This window comes from Lactuca virosa, chromosome 5 (assembly GCF_052849685.1).
Source record: "Lactuca virosa cultivar CGN04683 chromosome 5, Lactuca_virosa_CGN04683_v6, whole genome shotgun sequence".
NCBI lineage: Eukaryota > Viridiplantae > Streptophyta > Magnoliopsida > Asterales > Asteraceae > Lactuca > Lactuca virosa.
In genome coordinates this window covers 358,552,455-358,575,356 of record NC_136430.1, presented here as the reverse complement: position 1 = coordinate 358,575,356, position 22,902 = coordinate 358,552,455, and the positions used below count along the sequence as shown (strand labels likewise).

Below are 22,902 nucleotides of genomic sequence, written 5' to 3'. Positions count from 1 at the left end.
CCTAAGGCAAAGAATGATGGCGGTGTAGGAAGAGTGCTGGAAATAGGGCAGAACGAGGCAATAGCCGATCCCACAGTGGTTACGGATACGTTTCTCCTCAACGACATTTATGCATGCATACTCTTTGACTGTGGTGCGGAGAGAAGTTTCGTGAGTCATAAATTCAAACACTTACTTAATCAAAAACCCCAAGCACTCAATAAGATATTTACAGTAGAAATGGCAAATGGTAAAACAGAAAGCACAAACGATTTGTATGTAGGCTGCACACTAGCTCTAAATGAACACTTTTTCCAAATCGATCTAATGTCGATCACCATAAGAAGCTTTGATGTCATCATCGGTATGGACTGGTTAAGCCTTCACCATGCCGATATTCTGTATCACGAAAGGGTTGTTCGCCTAAATCTGCCAAGTGGCGAAACTCTTGTCATTTATGGTGACAAACCCGATACCAATTTACAAATCATCTCTTGCGTCAAAGCCCGAAAATACCTGCACAAAGAATATCATGCCTTCCTAGCCCACGTGGTAGACAAGAAACAAGAAGTGAAAGACATTAAAGACATTCCGGAAGTCTGCGATTTCCCCGACATTTTCCCTGAAGACCTTCCAGGAGTCCCACCAGAGCGTCAAGTCGAGTTCAGAATCAACTTGATTCCCGGAGCTACCCCAGTAGCAAAATCGCCGTACCGTCTAGCACCGGCATAAATGCAGGAATTGTCCAGCCAGCTGAACAAGCTTCTAAGTAAAGGATTCATCAGGCCAAGCTTCTCACCTTGGGGAGCATCGGTTCTGTTCGTAAAGAAGAAAGACAGATCTTTTCGCATGTGCATCGATTACCGGGACCTGAACAAGCTCACGATCAAAAACTGATATCCCTTACCACGCATAGACGATCTGTTCGACCAACTACAAGGAGCGAGCTACTTCTCAAAGATCGATTTAAGATCTGGGTATCACCAACTGCGAGTCCTAGAAGGAGACATTCCCAAAACGGCATTCCGAACTCGCTATGGTCACTACAAGTTTGTAGTGATGCCCTTTGGATTGACAGACGCACCGGCGGTGTTCATGGACTTGATGAACCGAGTATGTCGTCCTTTCCTGGATAAATTTGTGATCGTGTTCATAGTTGATATACTCATCTATTCAAGGAGCAAGGAAGAACATAGCCAACACCTCCGACAGGTCTTGGAAACATTAAGGACAGAGAAGCTATACGCAAAATTCTCAAAGTGCGAATTTTGGATTCGGAAAGTAGATTTCCTAGGCCACGTGGTCAGCAAGGAGGGGATACACGTGGACCCTTCCAAAATCAAGGCAATCGAGAACTGGACAAGTCCAAGGACTCCAACGGAAATCCGACAATTCTTGGGCCTTGCCGGGTATTACCGAAGGTTCATACAAAACTTCTCGAGGATTGCTAAGCCACTTACCACCCTGACTCAGAAGGGTGTAACCTTCAGCTGGGGAGAAAAACAAGATGTTGCATTCCAAACATTGAAGTGAGCTCTGTGTAGCGCACCTATGTTATCTTTGCCAGAAGGAACAGAAGACTTTGTGGTCTACTGTGATGCGTCAAACCAGGGACTTGGATGTGTCCTAATGCAACTAGGGAAGTTCATCGCATACGCCTCGAGACAACTCAAGACACACGAGGTCAACTATACCACGCACGATCTCGAACTAGGAGCAGTCGTTTTCGCTCTAAAGATCTGGAGACACTATCTCTACGGCACAAGATGTACAATCTTCATAGATCATAAAAGCCTTCAACACATCCTCAATCAAAAGGAACTCAACATGAGACAAAGGCGGTGGGTAGAACTACTAAACGATTACGAATTCGAAATTCAATATCATCCCGGAAAAGCTAATGTAGTAGCAGATGCCCTCAGCCGAAAGGAATACTCGGGCCGCCGAGTGAAATCTTTAACCATGACGATCCATTCACACCTGTCCACACAAATGAAGGAAGCTCAAATAGAAGCCTTGAAATCCGAAAATGTGGCGAATGAAGCCTTAAGAGGAATGGATAAGAATCTTGAAGTCAAGGATGACAAAGTTCGTTACTTCATGAATCGGATCTGGACGCCGAAGTTTGGCGGATTCAGAGATGTTGTTATGAATGAAGCCCATAAGACTCGATACTCCGTACATCCCGGTTCAGATAAGATGTATCTGGATCTCAAGAAACTGTATTGGTGGCCAAACATGAAAGCCGAAATTGCTACCTATGTAGGCAAATGTCTGACTTGCGCCAAAGTCAAGGTAGAGTACCAAAAGCCCTCAGGATTGTTGCAACAACCGGAAATACCCGAGTGGAAGTGGGAGCGGATAACCATGTATTTTATAACCAAGTTACCCAAGACAGCGGGTGGACTTGACACCATCTTGGTGATCGTCGATAGGTTAACCAAATCCGCGCACTTCCTACCAATAAAGGAAACGGATTAGCTGGAGAAACTAACTAGAACATACATCAGGGAGATTGTACGACTGCATGGTGTACCAATATCCATTATCTCGGACCGAGATAGTAGATTCACCTCGAGGTTCTGGCAGTCACTACAAAAATCTCTAGGAACGAGGCTAGACATAAGTACCGCCTACCACCCGCAGACCGACGGTCAGAGTGAGAGAACCATTCAAACCTTGGAAGATATGCTAAGGGCTTGTGTGATCGATTTTGGTAAAGCTTGGGATACCCATTTACCATTGGTTGAGTTCTCGTCAACAATAGCTATCACACTAGCATCAAGGTTGCTCCATTTGAAGCCCTCTATGGCCGCAAGTGCAGATCACCTCTGTGCTGGACTGAAGTGGGTGACACGCAACTTGCTAGAGGTCAAGTACCTGACAACACTCTCACTGAAGTGGGTGACACGCAACTTGCTAGAGGTCATAAGAAGAGTTACGCAGACCGACGACGTTCAGAGCTAGAGTTCCAGGTCGGAGATTTAGGAAGCGGGGCAAGCTGGAACCTAGATACATCGGTCCTTTCAGAGTGATCGATCGAGTGGGTAAGGTAGCTTATCAGTTAGAGTTGTCTGCAGAGTTACCTGGAAAGGCTAATGTGGTAGCCGATACCCTGAGTCATAGGGCAGCGAGTGCTCCGATTTGAGATGTGTGTATGACGATGACGGTGATGACTCCAGTCTTAGATACCATCCGAGAGGCCTAAGTGGTGTCCATGAGAAGGATCCCTTGGATCCAATATTCTTTCAGTGTTAGCTGTCATTTGGAGGTAAAAAGATATCACATTGACCATTTGTTTGTTAGATCTCTTCACTAGGGAGTTTAGGGCCATTTCCATCTTCTCTTTGAGTCCTTTAGTTTTTTGAGCATGCCTTGAAGATGAGACTTCAGATATGGACAATATGAGGTCCCTTTGGCCAAAAGATTCAAGCTTTGGACAACTTTCATGCCTTAAACCCTCTATTGAGCTTTGGGTTGGCAAACTTAGCCCTAGATGCCATGTACGAACGTAAAGCTTGCAGCTTTACATGGTATTTTAGCCTTGGGAGGGTAGATCTAGAGTATGGGGCTTTAGTTTTGCTTAAAACGTCTGAATGAGAGAATGTACTGAAAGGACTCGACGATTTGGTGAGCCAACTCGACGAGTTGGTTAGGGTTTTCTCCAGTAGTCTGGACGCGTACGAACTCGGCGAGTTGAAGATGGATTTTCCCGATAATTCAGAGAATCGAAGGAACTCGATGAGTCGCATAGATGCACTCGACGAGTTGGGTCAACATGACTGTTGACTCAAGTGTTAACTTTCATTGACGTTTAGGGTTTGGTCAAGTTATGGATTATGGAGACCATGGAGGGGTAAAATGGTCTTTCACCCTTTCCGAGAGTTAGAAAATGGGTTAGCTTAACATCTTTAGAGTTGTTGTTATAAAGTGTTAATTAGAGATGATTATGATATGTAGGCCGAGTCTAGACCGATCGTTGAGTACAAGACCTACTTGCTTACGTACGACTTCTCACTATACTTACCTGAGTGGTAATACTGTGTGACCGGAGGGTCTTATTTGAGTTATTGACCGAAGGGTCTTATTCGAGTTACTGTCGGAGGGTCTTATGTGCTTATTCTGAATTATTTGATATCATGCATTTTGTCTTTGTGATTTATGTTGTATATTATTCTGTTCCTTATTGAGTTAGAACCGGAGAGTCCAAACTGAGTTGTGAGACCGGAGGGTCTTCACTGAGATACCAGACTGGAGGGTCCGACCCGAGCTGTGAGACCGAAGGGTCTTCACTGAGACATATGACCGGAGGGTCCTTATTGAGATATAGTCATGAGAGACTAATTATTTATGTGTGGTATTTTGGGGGACCTCACTAAGCTTCGTGCTTACAGTGTTATGTGAAATGTGTTTCAGGTACCTCTCAGGATCGCGGGAAGGCAGCAGCTTGATTGTACACACCAGCATGAGATTATGTTTTGAGGATTATGGGATGTTCTTAAACATTTTGTTGTCTTGTATTGTGAATAACTTATACATTTTGGTTTTTGAGAAAATGAGATTGTGTTTTATGAGGTTTTAAAAATGAAAATTTTGTTTAAAAATTTAGAGTGTTACATTGATTGGCCTATTTGGTTAATTAAATCAATTCAATATATGATTGGTCTTCATATATTTGGTCGTACATTAACTTACCCACTTTTCTATTTAACCCTAGGATTTTGGTTAAAACACTAGTCTTACAATTTTGCAAATCACAAGATCATAAGATTCAAGTTTATTAAGAATGTTAGGTCACACAAACTTAATTAAACTCGGCAATAAACAGAAAAGTAGTTATCATAAATATAGATAGGTTCTTTAATAAGCTATCATAACAAATAATCAACATAACATAAAACAATCCATTAATCAACTCATAAATAAGCAAGTAATGTAGTCTAAACGAAAGTTAGGGTATTTATCCCATAACATCAGCAAACAAACATGTAAAAATGAAATTTAACTTGTAATCCATGATCAAACACAAGAAGAATAAGTAAATATAAGAAGTATTGACTCAAATCTCTCAAAATCAAGCTTCTAATCGATCTTCTGCGCTTCCAAGCTTCCAGATAACATTCCAGGCCTTCAAAAGTCGACTAAAGCTCTAGCAAAAGTTAGGTTTTCGCAGAAATCTAACTTCTATATATATTGTTCTCAAATTCGGTACACGAGGTCGTCGTATGTCCCACCACGGCGTGGTCTTTAGGTTTATCGTGTAACCAGCAAGTCTTCGAAGTTCTCGGGAGATTTCAAAATGTCACGTTGTGGTGGATGTCACCACGACGTGGTAAACAGACTTTTCTTCCTTGATCCAAGTTCCTAGCTTGTAGCTTTCTTTCTTTTCGTTTCCGAACATGTCTTTTCGTTCTACAACACAACATATAATAGGTTAAGTATCTTTTGTCCAACAATGACCATAAAAATGGCTAAAAATATTAAAATATGATTTAAAATATATATGTAGATATGCACATATCAAATGTAAAGTTAAAAGATCATTCATGCAATTTACTCTTAAAGAAAAGTTATAAACATACTAAGTTATTTTTAGCGGCGCATTGATATTTTAGATATAACTAATTAAGGTTACTAAACAACTAATGGTCTACTGATTAAGACACTAACCTTCCATTGATATTTTAGATATAACTAATTAAGGTTACTAAACAACTAATGGTCTACTGATTAAGACACTAACCTTCCATATGGGAGGTCCAGTGTTCTTGAGGATTTCAACTAGGAATTAGCATAGAAGGTATGCAACATGTTTTACTGTCTTAGCATATCGTTTAAATGACAAGCCTCCCTTTATCTTAGGAAAAGAATGGAGCTGTAGCGGGCGGCTAGAAAGCCATTTTTATCTAGGTTGCTAAAATTCGTGTATAAAATTGTATGGGTATTAATTTGTCGCTAGTCCATCGGGTGTTTAGAAATCCGGAATTATAATTTTTTCCGTTGCTAATTTGTCAATAATAGTGATGGAAACACTACCCTATCTTTGTATCAATGTATAAATTAATTTTTTGCGATACTCTGATTGATCAAGAGAAAAATGCATTCAGACAAAAGTCGAGAACGACGCATTTTAAAGAACTAAATAGCCCGACTTGGTTTTTTATCCATTTAAGGAAAAGGGCACTTCCTGAAGGGATACTCTTGGTGTGAAACTTCTGGGAAACGAAATCTTTTTTTTTCCTTCACTGATACCATCGATCCTTTATTATGTATAGATATCGAATATCAGAATTTGAACCTATATATGATCCCTTGACGATGTTTTTGGATGGACAAAACAGACCCACTTTGTTCTAGAGTTGTTGAGTGAAAAAATGAACTTGCTTTTACATTTGGTGTGTTAATAAGCAATAATGGATATTAAGTATGAGGGATTGAACAGGCTATAGATGAGTTTAACTTTTAACATCGAACAAAAAGAAACCCTTCTTGAAGGGTATGCAACCAAACTATAAAAACTAACTCTTTCCCTCCAGGAGGGAGGAAACATGGTGTCATTGGCTAAAAAGAAGGACCCGCATGTGGGGTCTTTACCATCAGTGCCAAAATCCCTCATTTATGTGGCTAATATACGCGAAACAGACAAATACAAAGAGACAACCATGGCCTCTCATTCTTTATTTCTCAACTTGCAGTTCCTTCAAATCTACTCTCTTTTGGAGGGTTTCTTTCACTTTTTGGGCGTTTTCAAAATGGAATTATTGATATTGTTCATTTCAAGCATCTTTTTCTCCCTGTATTAGACCCAATGATTTAGCCAAATTTATCTTTTCTTTGGAGGAGGATCTTCCTTCATATTCGGGGCATAAATGTGTCGGGCTATGTGTCGTTTACCTTGATACTTAATAGATTCTTTGATATCTATCTTACATATCAAGACAAACCCTCACAAATATTAGCTCGTTTCTTTTTATCGCTAGCCTCTATTTAATTTCTTACAATATTATCCTCTAATTATTGACAAAAAATTGTTGCTTACAAAAATTCAACCAACTCGTACACCACTGTGATCATTTGCGTCCACGAATCCGTTTAAAGGCACACATAAACGGACCGATGACAACGCCTTGTTGAAGTGTTTTGCTTTTGTGCCAAGATACTCGCTCCATGTAACTGGTCGGTAAAGAGGTGGGTGAACATGATCTATTAGTTTTGAAAGAGGTGAGATTTGAACATTAGATGGTGGTCCGTAGAGATAAGCCACTGACAAGCGGTGTTGGGTTCGGTTCACCATGGCCCGGTGCAGCACACTTGGATACAACCCGTTGGATAATATGTGGAGGAGGTCACCTACATTGACCACAAGGGCACCAGGTATCGGTGGGACTGTCACCCAACCGGCTCCTTCCCTGTGAGCCTGGAGTCCGCTTGTGTTGTTTTGGTAAAGGATGGTTAAGAGGGTCGAATCTGTGTGAGCCGCCAGACCCATGGCTCGGTCTGGATCAGGACAAGCTGGGTATGAATTTAACTGTAAAGCTGGACATGATCCTTGTGATCCATCCCATTTTACGTCTTCCGTTGTTACACCCAAGGATCCCAGCATCAACCACATCAGTCTTTGAGCTAAGTTGTTCATCTCGTGTTTATACCCTTCGATTACATCGCTGCACAATATTAATCACCAAAGTCATATGTGTGTGTGTGTGAGAGAGAGAGAGAGAGAGAGAGAGAGAGAGAGAGATGTTGGATTTGGAAATTTCGACTACAGTATGCGTTATCATATAATAATTTTTTTTCTTTTAATGTGCGTACTCTAGCATCTAGTTCATCATCCATCCGTATGTAATTTATGCATCAAAATGGAAGGATTTATGTTTACCAGAATCTACTATAACGGTTGGGCCAGAGTTTACGAGCATGTTCGTATGGAGATCCAATGATGGTGAATCCTTCAGACCACATGAGTTTGGGAAAAAACGACGATATTCTTGCAACGCCATAGCCAGATACACCGTCTGGTGCTCTAGCAGCTTTAAGCTTCTGTTGGATAGGAAGTGCAAATAGTTTTCTACCAGCATCCTCCATTTCTTGAAGAAGATTTGTAGGGACGCCATGATTGGTGACCTGAAACACCCCCCAAGTCTTGCATGCATGGCCCACAAGTTTCATGGCCTTTGGATCTTTGAGGTTAATCACAGGAACTTGCTCGGAAGTGGATGAACCATAAGAAGGAGAGCCATCTTGTGATAACCATGCATGCGATTCAGGCAATTCTTTCATGGATTTTAAGTCTAAATGCTTCTGATTTACCATCGGCTGGGCTTTGAAAGCATCAGCTACTTTTGTATGCATGTCGAAAAGTAATTAACACTTCTAATGGAAGATTGAAGAAGATATGATGAGTGGAATGTGATGTGTGTACTGTATATAAAGGGATGAGGGTTAAAAGGGACAAAAATGGTGGGGTATAACTGTAATCGTCGTCTTGTAGTGTGTGTATGATGGTTTTCCATTCTTAATTGATAATAACCATATATATAAACCTGGAAAATTTATGACGAAGAATTAGGTGGTGCAACAAAAAATATTTGTAGTATTGGGTAACATAAAATGTAATTGTATATATTATTATACCTTAAAGGTTAATGTCATAAAAACCCTCAAAGTTTTTAGAGTTTTGTCGGTTTTGCCCAAAGTTGAATTTTATATCCGTTTTTACCCTAACATTTTCGAAAAATGTTCGATTTTACCCTTTTACCGGTGATAACAGGTTTTCCAGGTTAACATTAAATTAAATTTGCAAAAAACCCTTAAGTTTACCGTTTTTTTGATTTTTACCCTTAAGTTTATAATTTTTTTGCACTTTTGCCCTAAGTAATTTTTTTTATAATATACGTATTAATGCAGAAAAATCGTATTTATATACGAAAAAATGATTAATTAAATATTGTATTTATATTTTTTTTAATGTTATATATATATATATATATATATATATATATATATATATATATATATATATATATATATTGTTTGTTTGTGTGTGTTTTTGCAAGGTTATACCCTTTAAAAATATAAATAATATTTTTAGAATTATGAGTACGTGTTTTATAGATATAGTTTTTAGAAGTATAAATACATATATTTACATTTTTATATATTAATATGTATCTATACTTCTAAAAATACATTTATACTTTTAAAAAAAACATATATCAAAATACATATTTACACTTCTAAAAATATATGTATATACTTATATAAACATGTTTATGATTGAACAAGTTTTTTTATTGATATGTATATTTTTAAATACATAAAAATACGTATTTGTAATTCTAAAAACATATTAATTTGTGTTTTTTTACATCTTAAATGGTTTATCCAAGAACCTCCCACCCTGCACACACACACACACACACACACACACACACACATATATATATATATATATATATATATATATATATATATATATAAAGAAATAACATTAAAAAAATGTAAACACAATATTTAATTAAAACTTTTTCGTATATAAATATGATTTTTCTGCATGAATACGTATAATATGAAAAAAAAAATACATAGGGTAAAAGTGTAAAAAAAATAATAAACTTAAGGGTAAAAACGTAAAAGAACTGTAAACTTAAGGGTTTTTTGCGAAGTTAATATAATGATAACCTGTTATCACCGGTAAAAGGGTAAAACCGAACATTTTTTGGAAAATGTTAGGGTAAAAACAGACATAAAATTCAACTTTGGGCAAAACCGACAAAAACCCTAAAAACTTGAGGGTTTTTATGACATTAGCCCTACCTTAAATACAATCTTGGATATATGAGTGAAATACTTTGGATTGTAATAGAAGTTGTTACATTTGTGCGTAACCTTTTAGCAATAAAAATGTAGCCACGTATCTATGTTGCAAGAGTAGTATTTTTCAATGTAATGTTTCATCAAATTTTATCTTTCAATAACACACATCATTAACAGAAAAAAGGGAAACAAATTGCAAAAAAATAATGGAAACTGGAAATAACCAACATCGAATTAAGAGTCATTTTGACATATTTTTAGAAATTTTGACAAATTTGGTAATTTTAGACATCTCTATTTGTTCATTTGAAATATCATACTAAATACATATTTTTCCCTAAAAGATCATGTATGCTTTAAAGAAGACTCTTTTCTGATAGTTTTTATCTGTTGATTAAACGAAGATAGAGTTCGTGTAGTGTTAGGAACACAAATGCATTGACGGATTTTGTCATCAAGAAAGATGTTTTATTTATTTATTTTTTTTATTTTTTTTTCTATCTGATACCGGTAAATTTGTTTTGGACAAAATAGGATGAAAATAGAAAGGGTCAAATTGTCTTCTTATAAAGATTTTAAAGCATGGAAGAAGAGTCACTCTCTTATTCATGTGGCCTTGTCTTGTCTTGAAGCAAAAACACGTCTGCATCATTTGGTATTATAAGGCTAATTAGTTTCGTGTCATTTTGTGCAAAACCCATTTGTGGGCTCATAACTATTCCATTTGATACAACACCTACTTGACCCCTGCTTCATGTAATTGTTTCTTTGCTCTTTCTTTAGGAACCCTGACAACCTAATGTCCCTAAACCACGAAACCACATCAGAGACTCTAAATGCCTTAAACTTGCCTTCTCGATTATTCACAAGCTCCTAATGATCACTTATATAACATAACTTGATTCGGGCTAGATAATTTAGCCAATTGATGAAAAGAACGGTTTGTATTTAAGTTGACAGTTCATCTGTAAGTTGAGAATTATAGTTATGCATGAGTGATAATTAGATTTTATTTAATTTGATGCTGAAATATGGGAAAACTCCTAAGCAGACTGTCATTTTAAAAGTCGTGGCTTAAGTTATGATAAATATTGTAAGTGGTTGTTTTATGAGGATGTTTCAATTCTAATAACTAAATGAGGAATTATTGGTGTTGTGTATAAATAAAAGAACAGAATCTTCTAGGGAATTCGATTGGGGATTTGGGGGTTTAGAGCTCCATGGAAGAAAACATGAGCAATGGTGATGAGCCAAAAAGTAACCAATGTGGATTAATAGAGTTATTTAATTTGGTGTTGGATTGCTTCAAATAGTTGGGGTAACATCCATGCATCCCCCCCCCCCCTTTTTTTTGTTCATTTATGCTACTAAGATTTTGAGAAATGAAGAAACCCAAGGAATTTATGTGTATTAAAAGATTTGTTTGATGATCAAATAAGTTTTAGAATATAAGTTTTGGTCACTTATCTCTTAGTCTAGGATTGTAATTTACTATGAGTATAGACTTATACTGTGACTTAATTGACTTGAAAGTTCCATAAAAGGGTTAGCAATAATGTGTAGCTATGGGCAATTGCTTTGAATAGTGGCGCGTTCTGATTAGTCGCCGTAGTTGTGGTCGTGAAAATATTTCTAATGGTTGTTGATAACGTCTATTTTATACATATATTTTCGGCATTTTCTTATTATTTTATGCTATGTTTTTATATTATTTTGAATTAAAAGGTACTTATAATGATTTGAAATAATATTTTACAGATATAATATGCTATTAGAGCGAAAAGGAAGAATAAAAGACTGGAAAACGGAGTTGGATTGTAAAAATAAGGAATGATGCTGACTTAAGCTTCTACGCCCTGCGTAGCAAGATTACGCCTCACGTAGCTTGTCAAGTGGAATACGGGCTTTAAATGATCTACGCCCTGCGTAGATCAACTTACACCTAGTAGAGCATCTGTAGAAATTTGATTAAATAGCCATTTATCTTCAGCCAAATGGGAGATTGAGATTTCTAATCATCCTTGGTCGACAAGTAACACCTATATTTGCAGTTTTGAGTGTCTAGATGGCGTTCGGAGGGTCGTTAATCTGATTTGGAGCAAAGATCTGAAGGATTAAAGAGTCGATTCATGTCGGGAATGATTTGGTTTGTTGTCCGGATCACTATTAGCATTCTGTTATGATTTTCATATGTTTTACTTTCTGATTTACGGCTTCAAAACCCTATTGATTTGTGTTACACTAGATCAATCAGTGAGATTATGGATTAATTTGCTATTCGGAATATTTATTCTTATTTATTTTCTTATGTTTGCCTGATAAAAGATCCTCACGCATTAAAGTTTTAATTTTTTATTTTTATTGGTGAGAATTATTGGGATTACATGGTCATTCTATCTTGATGTTCTTGAATCATATGAATTTATGATCGTTAGATATTTATGACTAGGGTTTTGACCATAAGCCACGGTTAAATAGAAAAGTTGGTAACTTTAATATGTGAGCTTATATGTGATGACCATTCATGTATATAAGTGATATTATGAACATTAATATCAGTTTATAATTAAAGTCTTGTATAATTAGAACTAAACACTGATTTTCATGATTATTTTTTTCACTTGATCACTGAGTTAATAGTTTTGTTAAAATCAAAGGATTAGTAATTTGATCAAGATTCTAGTTATATTAGGAATCGGTGAATAATGAATAAGTATCTATTACACTTTGTAGTTAATTAGTATTTTGAGATGAAATCCTGAACCCAAAGTATGCAAAGTGATTTTTTTCCATTCAGTTTATCTACTTAGTTTATATGTTGATTTAATTATCAAAAACCCCTTTTTACTGGTTTCGTGTGTTGAGTATAACCTATAATCAAACATCCCAATAGTAGTTCACTACCGTTCCCCAAGTGTTCGACATCTGGTCATACCACATCGATACTATTGCACGATTAGGTTCACTGCCTAGTATGTGTATTTGTTCTGTTGCGAATAAAAACAGTTTTATAAATTTCAAACTCGAGCAATTAATATATATATATATATATATATATATATATATATATATATATATATATATATATTTCGGGGAACGATTTTCAATTGATTTGGTTCGTTTGATTATTCGTTTTTTATTTTTAATTTTTTAGTTTTATTTATTTACATTTTTTCTTTAATAAGGTGTCATTTGTCGGAAAGGTTTCTGCTATTGTTTTGCACTGATTTAATGTATAAGAAAGTACCCGATGGGCTTAGATTCAAAAATGAGCAAAATGGAGGATTTCACAGTTACGCATGGCGTAATTTTATCTATGCTCATCGCAAGGTTAAAAACTCGTGACTTCGGAAACCCGTTACACCCTCTATGCCCTGCATAACGCGATATGCTACGCCCATCGTAGTTTCACTCATGGTAAGTTTTTCTTACCTGATTCACTTTTAATTTTCACTTTTTTCTCAACACTCTCGATTGTATCGATGAGTTCTTCACATTTTGCTACGATTTTTCTTCTTCTTTTTATGAAATCAAGACAAAGGTATGTTTTTCGTTATCCCTTTTACTTAGATTGCTATTTAATTTCATAATTATTGCTGCATTGTGAGTAAATTGAATTCTAAGGTTTATGTAACTAGATTTTTGTCCGATTTCCATGAAATTGCGGTTTGATATTGCTTAATCACACTATTTAGGAATCATAGCATTACCCATTTTGACCAATTTTTGTCCTGGATTTTTAATGGAAGAACTGTTGTGCACCAAGCTACACCCTACGTATGCAGAGCTACGCCCTATGTGCTGAAGTCAATCAAAGTGATTTTTTATAATCTACTTAGCAAGTTGTGTTGGGGTGGTTGTTTTTTGTTTGTACTTACATGTAATGGTCAGAGGAAATCAAAGGGGTGATCAATTTGAAGCTCCAAAAGAATTTACTGACCACCAAATTTTGCAATTCCTAACGAACTTAAATGCAAACACGCTTTTGGGGTATAAAAGTAAGTTTAGTCAGTTGGTTCAGAAAGAGATCGACACTACACCGTCATTTGATTGGGAATTGGCATCCTAAACTGGAATGGATGACCTGATCTGGGGTTTTTTGACATACACCTACTTGGACGCAAGTGGTGTACCTTTATTTACAAGTCGTGGTTGGGACAGCTTGTTCGGACTTCAGGAGCCTATTTATAGGGAATTTTGCTGGAGTTCTTAGCTACAATTGCTTTTGATCATACCAAGGCCCTTGGTGATAGAACTGCCTTTTCTTTTAGACTTGGTGGAGTTAGTAGAGAGTGTAGCACGATCGAGCATGCTACTAGAGTAGGAATTTACACTGTGGACGAGACGAGGAGCATCCTCTTCCAGGAGTTTCTTAGAGCTTATGTTAAAGTATCACATAAGGATTACAACGAGAGTGTTTTTGGGATGAGCTTACGTGTGGTGGGTATGTGTTGTTGACTTCAAGAAGAAATATGATTTGTTTGACTATTTATCGATTATTGCACCGGTTGATTTCTAGCTCTCTCACACATCACAAAAATCAAGAGAGGGTACCTTCGACCGATCTATTTTTCTTATGGATACTTATTACTTCAGGGAGGCACCTAAACCTCCCAGTTGCTATAGGTACATATTTGGAGTGAAAGGTCAGTGGGCTTCGTGAGGGTAGCCCAACTTGTGGTGGGCATTTTGCCACTAGATTGGATCAATCTTACTCCTTGTTGACGAGAGAGATTACAAGGACGACGTTACGTTATGACATGAGGTTGATGATTCTACATGTTTTGGAAGCACTGAGGCTTATATTACGTAGTTATGATGGCATCTTGAGGATATGGCCCCATGACGTGGCACCGATGGCTGAGTAGGTTGCAGCTGAACTAGAGCCACGGACATTAGGGAGGCGTATACCTGCTCCTAGGATAGCGCAATAGGTAGTAGAGCATGAGATTGATATATGTTACCTTGCTCAGCATACGGACGAGCGCATGGATGTGATCGAGGCTAGACATTAGTGGTTTTGTGATGCATGGATGAGATTCTTTGCTTATCAGGGTTATCAGTATCCGGTCCCTTTTCCTCCACAATACCAACAACTGAGTGATGCAACCGGCCCATCAGGGACACATCAGCAGGATGACGAGGATAACAAGTGTCTCTGATTATCCTTTGTAGTTTATATTGCATTTTTTACACTTAGTATTTTTACTATTTTATGTTGGTATGTTTTTAGTTTGTTTAAATTACGATGATTTGTTTTATTTTTAGTTTATGTAATTTTCTTTTGTTTTCCATGTTGATGCTCTTTGATGTTTTATATTTTTGCAAATTTTTCGCCCTTAGAATGTTGGCAGTAAGTTCAGCCACTATGACCGAGTGTGATTTCGTCATGAGAAATATTTCATGAGAGGCATTGCATCGCATAAGTGTGGGGTCACTTGCCCACACGAGAGTGGGAACGTTGCTTTATCGAAAGCCATTACATATATGAGAGACGAGACGAGTGTTTGGCCGACACGAATCTTGTTCTTTTTATTCACTGTTTCGGGATCTTCATATTTTATGTTATGGTATTTTTAGGAATCGCTTCGCACATAGATTCCCGATTCGAGAAGAAAAAAAAGCAGCAGATCTAGTTTTATTCTTCCAGCAGATTTTGGAACAACATAATTCTCAAGCAACCCACTCTCGTTTCAATCTCGCCACTACTATCCTAGGGGAGTCTGTTTCTTTTTCTCCATTTAGATTTTATGTGCTTTATTTGTTTATGCATATAATGAGGGAGTTTTATGAAATAAGTGTGGTTAGGGGGTCAAAAGAAGGAGTACAAGCATATCGATTTGAAAATAAAAAAATTGCTAGACTGAAAATTTTAAAATTTTATATAGACTTGAAAAATGGTCTAATTTTGAAACCTCATAAAATTTAAAACAAATTGTTATGTTATTGTGTTGAGACTTAGGTTTCTAGTGTTGTGTAGGAAGATCTGATGCGAGCTTCTATGTTTAGTTGAGCCAATATATATATATATATATATATATATATATATATATATATATATATATATATATATATATATATATATATTAGTCTATTTGTGGCTTCCCTATCCTAGTCAAATCATGAGAGAAAACACAACCTTGTGCAATTTGAGAGACATAATAAATTTTGCTTTGTGAATAACTAGACCTAATAAAAAGCCTACCGGTGACTGATTTTTCTCCTAGGTCCTTTCTATTAAAATAAAGCGAGTCAATTTTCCAAGTTCATCTATTTACTTTTTTTTATTTTTGAGTCTAGTTATTATATAAAATAAGTAACAACTTAGGAGTGAGATCAATCTATGACCTCTGGAACTTAATAAGTAGTCCACCCACCCCCCCCCCCCTCGGGGGGGGGGGGATATTTTATATATCTATTCACCTATTTATCAAAGCTTAGATGGATAGGAAAAAATATCAATTAAAAGGGTTTCATAGAAAGTCATGGGTCCCATTACTGGCCGAAGGGATTCTAAATACTCCAGTGAATCTCTTAGAAAGTCACGAGCTATAACATAAATATAAAGCTAATATTATTTGTTTGCTTGTTATTATTGAATGTTGAAAGTTGAAATACTGAGAAAATATAAAAATAAAATAGAAAAACTTGTGAAAAGATAAAAATAAAAAAATAAAAAAAGAGAAAAAAGAGAAAAAGTTCCAAAAAAAGATAAAGTTGCAATAAAAAGTGTAGTTATATTTTAGGACAATTATATTATATAGTATTTTTTTCTTATTAAAGTTGAGTCACTTGGAATTTGACAATAACTTTTGAGACGAATGAGAGGGGGGGTAAATAAAAGGGTAACGTTGTTAGGAATGTCAACAATAAATGTTGTTCGAAATGAATGAGAAATATTTATGAGAATTATAAGTATTTAGAATTGGAGGAATATGTCACACCCCCAAACCAGAACGGCGGAAATGTCTGGGGGTGGATGACTTTCATCTACAGTATCATAACAAATGAATAGTAGTGATCAAAGCAATACAACCATCATATTGATAAATAATAAGTTTACATTGTGCTCAAAACATTGTTTTGTTGATATCAAATATGAATAAGAAAAATGAATAACGTGATTTGGCGACGCCCCATCCTCCAAAAACTCTTTGATTACCTGTTTACTGGTTTCCTGAGAATACAAGTGATTTTGAAAAGTGTCAACAATTAAGTTGGTGAGCTCATAAGTGTTTTTGTATGATAAGGATTTGTAACTGTTTCGTGTAAAATGATAGTGTATACTTTCAGAAAATCCAATATTTTCTTTAAAACTGAACTTTATGTCTTAAACCCAAGACTAAAAATGTAAGTAATGATGTACTTGAAAGTAGTGTTATGAAGTTTTATATTTATATAAAACTACTTGAATATATGTTAACCCCATAAACCAAATGTTTTGTTAATACCCCATGTGAGTTATCATAACCATGCTAATGACTAGTTGGCCTGCTACGACATTCTTCAGGCGTCGGAACGGTTATGACATTTGTCACCCTAGACTAGCCGGTCTAACTGTAGCTAACAACTTAGATGCGGGGTTTTCAATCCCATCATATCATATCATATCATATTATATTATAAAGGAAGCATTTTTCCTTTCACCATATTCATTTGAAACTCCCATTTATTTTTCCTTTCACCACATTCATTTGAAACTCCCATGACTTTTCAGTTTCTTTCTAATAATAATTATAAGTTTGTTAATAATATTAAATAAATATAAAACCTAAAGTGTAATTATATATAAACTAAATTTTAATATTAAAATAATATCTTTATTTCTACTTATTAAGTGATTTTTATTAACTTTTAACATATTATACTGAATTTATTAGGTTTAATATATTGTTGGATGTAAACCATTATCATTTTAAAGATACAATTTTGGAACAATTTGTATAAAATGCTTAAATTATTAATTTGAATATAACATTACAGTGTCAACTTAAATATAAATTTTAGTTTAACTTAAACAGCCCAAAGAATATTTTGTAAATAGTTAAAAGTGATTAATTGTAGTGTTTTTCTAATAATGATTATAAGTTGGTTAATAAGGTTAAATAAATATCGAACCTAAAGTGTAATCATAAATAAACTAAATTTCAATATTAAGATAACATCTTTACTTCTACTTATAAAGTTATGTCTTTAACTTTTAACAAATTATACTTAATTTATTAGATTTAATATGTTGTTGTATGTAAACCATTATCAATTTAAAGCTACAATTGGACAAAATACTTAAATTGTTAATTTAAATATAACATTACAGTGTCAACTTAAATATAAATTTAAGTTTCACTTAAAAAAATCCTAATGAATAAATTGCGAATAGTTAAAAGTGATAAATTGTAGTGCTAAATGCAAAAACAGAATTATAATCTCAATTTAACTAAAATATTTCCTAAAGATATTTGTATAATCGTTAAAGGTTTTCAAATAAGTTGTAACATCCAGATTCCCAGGTATCCTATTTTAAGTATTTTATATTGAGTTTTAGAGGGGGGGACTCGGCGAGTAGGCGCCCAGACTCGCCGAGTTGGATCGCGATGTGTTGGCCTGATTTAATGAAGGACTCGGCGAGTCCATTCATGGACTCGGCGAGTCCACGCTGTTTAATGTAACCCTAATTCCTCGGATTTAGGACCTATTTAAGGACCCTTATAGCCACCATTTCCGGCTACCAGACCCTTGAGAGAAACCCTATTAGTGCTTGAGCGTTTGAGAGAGAGAAGAAGCCATTATTAGACCTTTGTGGGTTGATTTTGCAAGAAGAAGTTGTGTCCATCTTAGAGGAGGCCAAGGAGGTTGCACATCTGTGGTTTTCAAGCAAAGGGCATCATCTTTGAGGTAGCATATCGATCCTCTTTCTGTTTTGATAAAGAATCCATGGATCTAGGGTTTTCCATACCCTTTATTGGGATGATTTGTTGGAGATATGGTCCCTTATCATGTTTAGGCTTCAGATCTGGACCCATAGTGGTCCAGAGCACCTTATCCATCTTGCTTTATGATGAGATATGAAAGAAATGGACTTAGGATGTTGTATTTGGGGCTAAATCATCAAGTAGAGTCATTTGGACGTTGCATGAGTATCAAGTTCGAACCTTTACGTGTTTATTGAGCTTGGGAAGGTTAGATCTATGGATTAGAGGAACAGATCTGACCTCAGAAGGTCATTTGAGTGTGAGCATGGAATGAACTCGCCGAGTCCATGAGCAGACTCGACGAGTCGAGTCGGGTTGCCCCGCGACTCGCGACCTGTGACGACCCGTGGAGTATAAGGTTGACTCAGCGAGTCAAGGGAGGACCAGGGGCGTAGAGGGCAGGCGTGTACTCGCCGAGTCACCCTAGTGCACTCGGCGAGTCGGGTCAAAGTTGACCGTTGACTTTCGTTGACTTTAGGGTTCTGGTTAAGGCTGATTCAGGAGAGTTTAGGGAAGGGTAGAATGGCTTTCTACCCAGTCTGTAGAGATGAGATCATGAGGTATTGATCGGGAATGTTATTTGAATAACAGGAGGAGGCTAAGTCGGGACGTTGAGCACGAGAGGTTATCCGACTTCATTGAGGTGAGTTTTCTCACTATACTGTACCTGGAAGGGTACCTATGTGTGACCGGAAGGTCTTGTATGCTATGATGTATGTGCTATATGCGGTTATGTGATATGTATGTGTTATGTATGCTATGAACGATAAGGACCGGAAGGTCAAGATGATATGTATGTATGTGTTATGTATGTTACGTATGGTAAGGACCGGAAGGTCGAGATGATATGGGCCGGAAGGTCAAGAGGGTACGGACCGGAAGGTCTACCAGGATTTGGGACGGAAGTCCCCTGAGACACACAGATCGGAAGATCCTATAGAGTTGTGGCCTGGAAAGGCGTATGTGGGGTATGAGGTATTTTGGGGAACTCACTAAGCGTTTATGCTTACAGTTATTGTGTGATGTGTTTCAGGTACTAGCGAGGATCGCGGGAAGGCGCCGGCATGATCCTTACACACTTATGGAGTTTATGATATCGAGATCTTGGGACATGTTTTGTTATGTTGCAGTGGACACATTATGTTTTTATGATTATCGTGGGAATGAATGAATGATTTTAAATGAAAAATAGTTTTGAAAAATTACGTTGTTACAAGTTGGTATGAGAGCCTTGGTTTGAGGGATTCGGGTGCATCTTCGAATGAATTTGAACTCAAACTGAGGAATTAAGGAAGTTTTTCATAAAATAAACAATTTTTCTGAAAGAGTAAAAGATTTTGAGAAAGGCAGAAGGAAGCAGTGTGTACGATCAGCCAGAGCCCGAACGGTGATTTCCCAAAATACCCTTACATTATGTGTTATGAGACATGTTATGATATGATATGCATGCTAGAGTTGGCTAGGTATTCATATTAGGACTAGAGTGGCCTGATTTTGTGATGCCTTAGCCTAGGAAGGATTTTGCTACTATGTGATGCTTGAGAGCGAGTAGGTAGCAGTGAGGAGCTGATGAGAGGTCTACCGAAGGGTAGCCTATGCCAGTGAGATATAGAGTACTTGTGATTTGGGATCCAAGGAGGAGGACTTAGGGTGAATACTGATGCGGTGTGGACGGTAGTATAAGGCCCGTACTACTGAAGACACCGGAGCAGTGCGCACTCTAAGTAAGAATCCATTGGGTACCAAGGAACAAGTAGGGTTGAGTTATCGAGTGCGAGTATGCTCGAGCGAGTCTCTGATATTCTTATGTTGTATTTTAGGGACATCATGGTTGGGACACGACACAGACTTGATTCGAGAGGCGTGAGTGACGAGGAGCTCCTTCAGATGATCCACGATGGCAGCGATCAGGGCCGAGATTCCGGAGATGTTTGGGTCTATCAAGACCACACTGCTTGAGACTTTCGATGAGCGGTACGCCGCGGTGACTGAAGCTGCTGCTGCTGCAGCTACTGTAGCTGTGGCTGCTGCTAGACCTCAGGGAGGTGACTCGTTGTTGCTTCGAGAGTTCAGCAACACGAAGCCACCAGAGTTTGATGGGACGCAGGATCCGATCGCTGCGATGAGATGGATTACTGATATCGAGGGATGCTTCTACACATGTTCATGGCCGGAGCATCTGAGGGTACGGTTCGCATTAAACCAGCTTCGCTTGGGAGCGAAGGACTGGTGGAAGTTCGTGACGACGAGCTTCACTCTTGCAGAGGTTTCAGCGGTGACCTGGGAGAGGTTCACCACCATGTTCAGAGACGAGTATGTTCCCCCGGTGGAGAGGGAACGGTTGGTACAGGAGTTCTTGACCCTCAAGCAGGGTACTGATTCGGTTACTATGGTTACGAGGAAGTTTCATGAGAGGGCGTTGTTCTGCCCTGAGCAGGTGTCTACTGAGCAGGCACGTATGAGCCGTATTTGGGCGTTTTGAGGAGGGATATACGGGAGTTCGTGTCGAACTCGACTTACCGGACATTTGCTGAGCTTCAGGCAAATGCCCGGAAGAGGGAGATTGAGTTGGAGACTCAGGCCAGGGAGGAGGCCGAGTCTTAGAGGATAGATCGGCGGCCGGCACAGTCTCAGCCGGCAGCCAAGCGGACCAAGTCCGCTGATACGAGATCTAGAGGCCAGAAGGGCCGCACTTGCGGAAAGTGCGGCAAGGGACATGATGGGGTCTGTCGATCGGGTGCTTGCTACAAATGTGGCAAGGAGGGGCATATCGCCAAGGATTGCCCCAAGGGATTTATGGTTTGCTTTCATTGCAACCAGACTGGCCATCGGAAGGCCGAGTGCCCGCAGTTACATCAGGGATCAGCACAGGGATCTGCCCCTGCTGCTAGGGTTACCGAGGTTCGGCCAATGAAGGCCGAGCCACCGAAGGCTCGTGGGAGAGCTTTCCAGTTGACAACGGAGGAGGTCCGCGCAGCGCCCGATGTTGTGGCTGGTATGTATTCCTTATTTATTTATGTTACGTTGAGATATTGTGCTTATATGATGATATGTGTAGGTACTTTTCTTGTGAGTTATGTACCTGCCTTAGTGTTATTTGACTCGGGTGCGAGTCGATCGTTTGTGTCGATAGCGTTTAGTCGGCACATCAGTAGCAGGCGAGAGGCGTTGAGTCGACCTCTGCGAGTTTCCATAGCTGACGAGCGAGCGGTGTATGCTACGGAGGTGATTCGAGGATGTGTACTCGAGATCTTCGGTGTTGAGTTCCGGATAGATCTGGTCCCGTTAGCGATGGGGGACGTGTGTGTCATAGTGGGCATGGATTGGTTGAGCCGATTTGGGGCTGTGATAGACTGCGAGCGACAGTTGGTGACGATACGAGACCCCAGTGGGGGAGTACTTACGGTGTACGTCGAGGGTACCCGATGTGGGTCAGCGTTCTGTTCGGCTGCCAGAGCGAGATAGAGTTTACAGCAGGGCTGCAGCGGGTTTGTAGCCTATGTGTTGGACACACGAGAGGCCGCTGGGAGGCCGAGTTCGGTGGATGACGTTCCGATAGTGCGCTAGTTCCCGGATGTTTTTCCCGAGGAGTTACCGGGGGTGCCTCCCGAGAGGCAGGTAGAGTTCCGCATTGATTTGGTTCCGGGGGCAGCACCTATTGCCAAGGCGCCTTATTGCCTTGCGCCGCCAGAGATGCAGGAGTTATCCTCGCAGCTTCAGGAGCTGCTGGGGAAGGGGTTTATTCGACCGAGTAGCTCGCCATGGGGAGCGCCGATCCTTTTTGTCAAGAAAAAGGATGGTTCACACCGGATGTGTATTGATTACCGGGAGTTGAACAAGCTGACAGTCAAGAACCGTTATCCACTACCGAGGATCGACGATTTGTTCGATCAGTTGCAGGGAGCGTCTTGGTTCTCCAAGATTGATCTGAGGTCTGGATATCATCAGGTGAGAGTGCGTGATGAGGATATCCAGAAGACGACGTTCAGGACTCGTTATGGGCATTACGAGTTCGTGGTGATGCCTTTCGGGCTCACCAATGCCCCAGCAGCATTCATGGATCTCATGAACATGGTGTGTAGACCGATGTTGGATCGTTCGGTGATCGTGTTCATCGACGATATACTGGTGTATT

At 38.4% G+C, this 22,902-nt stretch overlaps 1 protein-coding gene across 1 annotated transcript; it reads right to left on the bottom strand.

Moving 5' to 3' along the window:
* Window positions 1-6,382: 6,382 nt before the first annotated feature.
* LOC145116655 (gibberellin 3-beta-dioxygenase 1-like) lies at window positions 6,383-8,369 on the bottom strand. The gene is made up of 2 exons (XM_079052984.1): window positions 7,859-8,369; window positions 6,383-7,643 (listed from the first exon to the last, which is right to left on the bottom strand). Exons 1-2 carry the CDS (start codon window positions 8,329-8,331, stop codon window positions 7,025-7,027), a joined length of 1,092 nt encoding a protein of 363 aa, XP_078909110.1. The 5' UTR covers window positions 8,332-8,369; the 3' UTR covers window positions 6,383-7,024.
* Between the last annotated feature and the right edge of the window lie 14,533 nt (window positions 8,370-22,902).